Source organism: Pelecanus crispus, chromosome 2, assembly GCF_030463565.1.
Source record: "Pelecanus crispus isolate bPelCri1 chromosome 2, bPelCri1.pri, whole genome shotgun sequence".
Classification (NCBI taxonomy): Eukaryota; Metazoa; Chordata; class Aves; order Pelecaniformes; family Pelecanidae; genus Pelecanus; species Pelecanus crispus.
This window is the reverse complement of record NC_134644.1, coordinates 112,820,028-112,828,315: the sequence shown is the minus strand read 5'-3', so window position 1 is coordinate 112,828,315 and position 8,288 is coordinate 112,820,028. Positions and strand designations below refer to the sequence as shown.

At 35.1% G+C, this 8,288-nt stretch overlaps 1 protein-coding gene across 1 annotated transcript in view; it reads left to right on the top strand.

The window, feature by feature from the left end:
* The first annotated feature begins 6,732 nt into the window (after positions 1 to 6,732).
* CCDC102B (coiled-coil domain containing 102B) overlaps positions 6,733 to 8,288 on the top strand; it is a 166,229-nt gene continuing 164,673 nt past the window's right edge. Inside the window, exon 1 of the mRNA XM_075706530.1 lies at positions 6,733 to 7,338. Within this exon, the coding sequence (XP_075562645.1) occupies positions 6,733 to 7,338 (606 nt within the window). The remainder of the gene's footprint in view (positions 7,339 to 8,288) is intronic.

Below are 8,288 nucleotides of genomic sequence, written 5' to 3'. Positions count from 1 at the left end.
TCCTAAGAGGTCAATATAATCTACATGCCAAGTTTCCCAGATAAGTTTACCTTTCCTGAAGTTGGTAGAATGTTGGTGATGTGCTGTACTGTGGTTTGAGAAAAATGGCACAAACCTACAACTTGTTTTGCCAGAGCTTTTGCCACCAGGCATGCTCTCCTCACAGCCTGGTGAACTAAATCATAAGTCCCAGTGTGTCTAAGCTATTCCTGTAACCATGTACTCATTCTGCCTCAGAGTTTTGTGCTACATTTATTTTGGCCATCGATCAGCCACCTGACTCTGTGTTGCCTCAGGATTTTTAGGGTTTTGGTGACTAGATACATGCTCTATGGATATGTTCTTAGATTGAGCTATATCATAAATCACTTTCCAGCGTGGTGGTTTTTCCCCCTGTACATTTCTACCATTTACATGCCAATATTTTTTCACCCAATTCTCTAGTCACTGGGTGGAACCCCTAAGAGTAATGACTTACTAGTTAAAATCAGTTTTACAACAAGAATAAGCACATATAACTTGATGTCCTTTTCTTGAGTTGACGGCTTAGTAGTTAGCAGTCCTTGGTAAACAGCCAAGTTTTCAGGGCATGATAGTCAGTCACTCCCTATATTTTCCCATAATGAGCCCATCACCCCTGTCCATCTTCTTGTAGCTGCCTTCTTTTGTAGCGGTTTGTTGATTGAAGCGGTAGCCGCAGCAATATCGTGGAAAGTTCTGGTTTTCCAGTAGCACTTACAAAAGCACACATGCAGTTTTAATGGTTCATTTTGTCCTATTATGCTTATAGATTAGACAAAAGAAAATTAACTGGCTTAATCTGAAGCAGACATTTTCTGTAAAGATATAGGATCCCTTTAAAAAAATGTTTGGCTGAAGACTTCATAATTAGGAGTCTTGTAACTAAAGGTTAAGTCACGCAATTGGTAAGAGGGTGTTGAAATATTATCCTCAAGTTGCTGACCTAGCTACTGAACTCACTGAAAAACCTGAGTTCAGTGAGCAGGTGTTAACATGGGGAAAGTGTAATAATTCTTTTCTCTCCTGGTGATTTTGTAACTGTGCTACCAAGGGTTAATATGTTCCTCTTGGCCCATAACAATAATAGCTGGTAATAATAAATCAAGAGCTCTTCCTTTTCTTACTGGTGTTTATGATCATTAGGTAAATAAGCAAAGGTTGCAATATAATGAAATATGGTTTAGACCTATATTCCTTGTAGTTTTGGCCAAATGTCTACACCTTTTTTTTCCTCTAAGAACTATTAGATCTCCCTCTCTCTCATACTATCCCCACCCCACTCGCATGATACAATGAATGTTACTTCCTATATTTTGTGCATACTTAGATTATTCCGCTAAGACAAACTACTCTAAAAGGGATTCTGTGTTACTACTTGTCCCTGAATTGTTGAGTGGAACTATCAGAAGGCTTCCCTGGATAAAACATCTTCACTTTTATCCAGTTCCCTAACTTTATCTTACCTTTCCTTCCAATTATCTCTTATGAAGTAATTATGCTCACTGAGTTCCATATGCTGTGCTAGCTAGTCTGCTACTGAAAACTTAAGCTAGAAACTTTAAAACTAGCTGCAGACTATTTTTTTTTTTCCTCAATTTTCAGACTTGTGAAGTTTCTGACATTTAGAGGTCTGTGTCTATAACAATATTAACACATAGCTTTCTTCTTTTAGTTATCTTCAACATACGCCTTAGAAATTTTTCTTGTTCCTCCCTGGAACAGGTTGGCAATATTTATAGATGAGAGTTTTCAAGGTTCAATGTAGATATCTGATATTTTACCATGAATTACTTTTTTATGAGGTGGTCATATACCAGAGAAGAGAAATTTTTTTAAAAGTATCACTGGAACTACAGGGATGATTAAAGATTCAGAATCAATTGATTCAGTATCACAACAGTCTTCAGTTATTTTTTTTTTTTTTATTATGATTATTTTGTCAGTGCAGTATTTTTGAGGAAATGAAAGATCAGACTGATGTGCAGTGGAAAAGAAAACCCCAAACCAAAAACCACAAAACCAAACAAAACAAGCCTATCCTAATCGTCCATCTGGAACTGTGAGGTTCTGACCATTTCAGGCACTTTTATAACAATCAACACTTTTGTTATTTTTAAATCTTTTCTTCCTTTCAAGACTAGTACTTTAGTGTATTTTTTTTTTAAAATAGATACAAGCACAAGTCTTAATCGTTCACAGTTGAAATAGAATTCCTTTTGCCATTTTTATCACAGTTGCTCAACAACTCTGTAGCAACAGAGTTTCTCTGTTCCAACATGGATATTAAACTAGCTGCATAAGAATATTCATCCTTGATGCTATTAGCCTTGTGTTTTAACACTCATGAGAAGCTATTAGTCTTCTGATTAAATGCAAATGTTTGTGAAAAATATCTGCAGAGAACTTAAACATTACATTAAAATGTCCAATTCTAGACATTCTAGGGTTTTTCTACAAAATAATAATTAGAAAAAATGTTTGGAAATACCATGACAACGATGTGTGGCAGTTTAAAGGGTAGTTCATTTGCTTTCATCACCCATAGTCTTAGAGGCTGACTAACCTGACAGGTAGGGTTACAGTAATGGATCAGCATGATATATCATAGTTTTTTGCCAAGAAATGAAGTTTGTAGGCAAAAACTCGCTTTAGCCAAAAAGACGTTCCTGCCCAAGCCTTTTCTCCATAGGATGGCAAATCTGCTCTAGTCATCACTGAAATACATTTTCCTCTTTCAGTTTCATACAGTATTGTCACAGAAGTCAAATAACACGTTTTAAGTATAATCTTGTATACAACATATAGATTTTTTTGTTTTGTTTGTTCACAAACTCTTGGCTGTTGCTCCCTGGATATTACTTATGTAATTCTACTAGCTATGATGATTTTACATTTCTGTGATGCTGTCAAAAGGGACTTTCCTTCCACGTCTTGTTTCTACACCATGTTTTGTGGAAACACTTGGTTTCATGCAGCCACTAGTGAAATATGAGGGCACAGATGAAGCCAAAAAATTACTAGCTGCAAATGTTGCATCTGTTTGACCTGATTTTTTCACTACTTCTACTAAAAGGAAAAGCTACATAGTCAAGAACATGTAGATGCATGTGTGAGAAAGTAGGGGCTGTCTTTTCAGCAGCAGTGGATTTATGCTGGGTTACACTGGTCATGAAAGTACAGTACTTTGGCAAAGCAGAAAATCCTACTTTCATAAATGCTAATGAGAAAACACACTTTTACTTCAATTAAACCAGGGCTGTAAGCAGAAGACTTGTGGATGTTTCAATATAAGATGAAATGGAAATTCAACAATGTAAAAACAGTTGTGTGATTTTTTTTTTTTCTTGAGGTTATTATTAAATTATTAAAATCAGAACAACTCATGACTCATGCTTACCACATTCTATATACTCATGTTGTCTCTTGTGTTAAATTAAGAGGCTGCTGTGGCACCTTGCTTACTGAACAAAAAATAAATCTGAAAGACTTCAAAGAAGCATTGCACTTTTGTACACGTCTATTGTTTTTAGTAAGTGATAAATCTTCCAAGATAAATTGCATAAAAAAAATCCTATGGATAAAATACAGATCTGAAAAGCGTCCAGTGAATCAGGGGCTCTAGTTGCCTTTCATTCTTTTATTTTTGAGAATTTGGCTTCATCGCTTCCTCTGTGCTTCAGTGATAATATTTGATTATCTGCATTGTGTGCAAAGGGGACAGAATGAGACAATCTGTCCACAAGTGATGAAAGCTACTAATTATTTGTACATATAAGAGAGTGAAAATAGAATACTTGGCCCAAAGAGTGTTCGCTTGTGTTTCTACATAGTGAAACACCAAGATATTTCAGAGCTGTGTTTCCAATACAACAATTATGGATTCAGGTGTGGACCCTTCAATGCTGTCCTTCTATTTGAAAAGAAAAAAATATCTGCTCACCTAGCAATAACAATGCATAATTCTTTGGGCAGTGCTTTTCAATGATTGTTTCAAACAGTAGATTATCTTTGTTTTACAAGTAGGGAAATTTAAGCGTGTACTGATGATTTGCTATTTGACTGACTTCTGATAAAGGGGGGACCAAAGACAAGTTCTGTTTTTTCTAGTCATTAACCTGCTGTATCTATTTCATCAATGTTTAAGATTATTAATGGTCAGATATCAGTTAAATGATAATTTTTACCAATATAAATACAATTTGCCTTCATAGGTGTCAGAGTTTTTCTTCAGTAAGTTACCCTAGCTGCTGAACAAAGGAATTTCTCTGTGGTGCAGTTTTAGCTTTTCTTTCTCTTCTCCCCCTCCCCCAAAGACTCTCCTACAAACTGACAAGAATGTTCCTCAGTTTAGTCAGCCTGTTCTACAAGTCTCTAGTTATTTGAGTTACATTTTAAGCACAAATAAGAAAAATTAGAGGGATGAATTTACAAAGCCACCAGATCTTGAATAGTTTTACAGGTTTTTATCACTTTGTAACGATGTTTGGTGGTTTTTTTTTCTTTTCAAATTAAGCAATTATATTAAAAACCTAAATCCTCTTTGCTGAAGACCTTACTTCAAGATTAAAGAGCAAATAATTCTTCAATAGTAAGAAATCTCCTTTAACTGTCTTCCAGTTAAGAAATGTCCTCTTTTCACCTGAGATAAATTTAATTTAGAAGTTTGTGGAGAAGTCACCTTGGCCAGGCATAATGTGTGTTATTAGGTGACATCTGTAGTACCTTGTTGAAACAAGTGTCTGTGTGTCTGAGCTTTACATCAGCAACATCTACCTTACTTGTCTCTAAGAAAGGGTGAACATAGCAGTTCAATGTGCTTATGCTGTATTCTAAAAGATGAGAAATCAATTAAAATAGAGATAATGAATGTAGTCCTATTTTCTAGTATGCTCGCTGTTTTATTTAGTTGGATCATTTTGGCTTTATAAATGAATTCATAAATAGGTTTTAGCGACACACTATGAATCCATTCTGTGGAGAAGTCTTTTTACATCATGTTCGTCTTTGTGTAATAAACAATATGTAGAGATACATCTTATTTGGAATGGGATAACAGGGCTAATTATTTTTCCCCCAAGAATTTGTGAAGGAGTAGTTCAGGCAACAAGAAAAAGACTCGGCCCTGATCAAGCTTTGGCAGCAGCTGTTCTACATCTGTATAGTGTTGTTGTAGGGGTTGGTGGTGGTACACCAGGCAGTGATAATGGAGTTGGAGACCTGTACTGTCCTTTTCCTTCTCTTCTCTCATATCCATACTTCATTACAACAGTTCTCTAGACCTTCTAACAAATGGCAAATAAATGTCCTGGAAAGCACTGAAAAGTTGAAAACAGCTGGGAAACTGGAACCAAAAACTGCAAAAACTTATATTCAGCTGAAATGAAACATGACTGAATCATAATGCCAAGACTATCTACTCTTCAGTGTTCAATTTAATCTTGTCTTGAGGGAAGAAAGCTTTTGCCTTGTTTCCCTAGACTCAAAAAGTTTTGAGAGCACTATGATTATTTACTGATGCTTCTTTTGCTAGCAATTCCTAGTCAAGTAATAAGTATGTCTGTTTATTCTGTACTCAAGATGTATTACATAAAACAGTGTTTACTGTATTGGCCTTCTACATTTTAACTACAGGTGGTAACACTAATCGCTGTAACATACAAACATGATTTTTTCACATATGGATTTTGGAATATAGGAGCCATTTTTTTACTTTAAACAACTTAGTCTTCTACTGGTATAGCAAGATTTTTACTAGTTTTGGTGGTTTTTTTGTGGTTTGTTTGTTTTTTTTTTTTTAAAGATACTCAAGAGGAAAAACAAGAAAGTATAAGTGACTAGTCGCTACAGACTGTCCACATTAACATTTTCTCAGCAGTGGGGTGGGAAAGCAATTTCTGAGACATTGGTTTTCCTCTGGGCTGAATGAGTAATAGCAGATAAATAATGAAAAGGAACGCAAAAAGATTTACTAGCAGAGCCATATCATCATGAGGTAGGCTATACAGTACAGTAAGATATTGCTACCCTTTCCAGAATAATATAAGAATATACTTCCTGGACAGTGTCTGGAATGTAGACAGCAAAATAAAGCTGCCTATAAAAATGCTTGATTTTTCTCATGAAACAAAGAAAACCCAAAGGTCAGTTGCTGGTTTGTTTTTTTGTTTGGTTTTTTTTGTTTGTTTGGGTTTTTTTCTTTTTTTGGGGGGTGGGGGGGGAGGGGATTGTTTTGTTTAGGTAGGCAGATTATAAGGTAAGTTTTGCCTTGTATGAAGTTCCACAGTTTGGGAAAGAAGGCAAGTGAATCTGTGACTTTGGTTCTAGACAAATACCTTCCTCTTATCGGACTTTTAAAATATATATTGATTCAATTTAATCTTGTCTTGAGGGAAGAAAGCTTTTGCCTTGTTTCCCTAGACTCAAAAAGTTTTGAGCACACTATGATTATGTACCGATGCTTCTTTTGCTAGCAATTCCTAGTCAAGTAGTAAGTATGTCTGTTCATGCTGTGCTCAAGAAGTATTACATAAAATATATTTTAATAGCTATTTCTTGTTGATGAAGTACATTTCTAAAACATCAACACTATTATTAAGATTATCTCATTATTATAGCAGTAAAATAAACTACTGTTTGAGGTTATTCATATAATTTAATTGAGGGAACCTAAATTATCATCTGTCTTGTCTTTTTTAGGAATAAAATTAGATTATGAATCAAAACATGAATTTAGGCTCCATTCAGAAGCTAATGGAAGAGACACAGGCTTTTGGGACCCAACCAGGAAAACCTTATAAATTAGCTGGAGGTTGCCAACCAGGTGGCCATCTGTGTAGTTCAAATCTGCCATCTCAAAGTTTCTACCCATATTCACCTCATTATCCATATATGCAAACAAATCACAGCAGTGACTGGGAAATTTTTGAAGCAGTAAGAATTCGAGAACTGGAAGAAGTCAAAGCCAGAGCTGCCCAAATGGAGAAGACCATGCGCTGGTGGTCAGATTGTACCGCTAACTGGAGGGAGAAATGGAGCAAAGTTAGAGCAGAAAGAAATAAAGCCCGAGAGGAAGCAAGACAACTGAGAATCAAATTAGACAGTTTTGTAAAAGAACTGAGTATGCTTAAAAAAAAAAATCAAGATTTAGTAAGTGAGAAGAAAAGCTTAGAAACTGTAACTGCTTGGAAAACAGAATTCAATTGCTCAGAAATACCTTATATTAAAAGAGACCTAAACAAGTTAACATTTCTGGAACAAGAACCTGTGAAAGAGCTGAGCAAAACAAACAAGATTCCTGGGGCAGAAGACACAAAGAAGGTAAAGAATGGGGAGGGTTTTTTTAGTTCATGAAGAAGTTGGACATTATGGATGTCTATCGAGGCATGGGATTTTTCAAGGATTTTGAACAAAATATTATGTAATCCATTCAATAGTAAACCCACTTTTTTACCTATCTAATATTCCTAATAGAGGGAAATACAGAAAACGATTCATACCCTTCAACTATGGCTAAACATCTAAGTAACAGAGGCAGACCGTTATATCCAGTAACTTAGAGTATTGTTCTGACTTTCATGTTTTAATGTAACAGGTGACCTCTGTTATCTGAATTCTCCATGTTTTATGTATTTTATTTTTTACCTCAAAAATTTAATGTAGGTTCTAAAATAAAGTAATTCAATTCTCCCCTAATGCAACTTTTGGAATGAGGGAAGAGGTGAGGAAAATTCTTCTGCAAAGTGGCAAGATTTTTATTTGGCAAGGAGAGCAATTACGTTGTTACGCAGAATTAAATAATCAAGTATGGGCATAGTTTAATACAGCTCCTAGTTTTATACAAAAGAACTAATTATATTCATAAAAATGGAACTATTTGCTCATGTTTTACCAGTTAATTCTGTGCCTTGGCTTATATTATATAGTCTTCATAAACAGCACCATGTAAAAACTATACTTGTTATTTGTCTGATAGCTAGCAGTCATTGTAAATGTAGGAGTTTTTTTCCTGCATTGTAGGAAAACATTTTTTCCTACATTGTAGGATGTAGGAAATGTTTTACTTCAGTTCAATGAAAATTATCATGATCTTAGGCCTGAATATATTACATTCAGAATTTTCACTCACTCTGTAATGCACATAAATTGCATTATATTCCTGTGAATTCTGAAAAAAACCTACCATAATGTTAGTAGTGAGAAGAAATTTGGCAAAAAAAATGCATGCCTTTCATAGTTTTGGGCAGACAAATGGGCCATAGGAAGGAAAT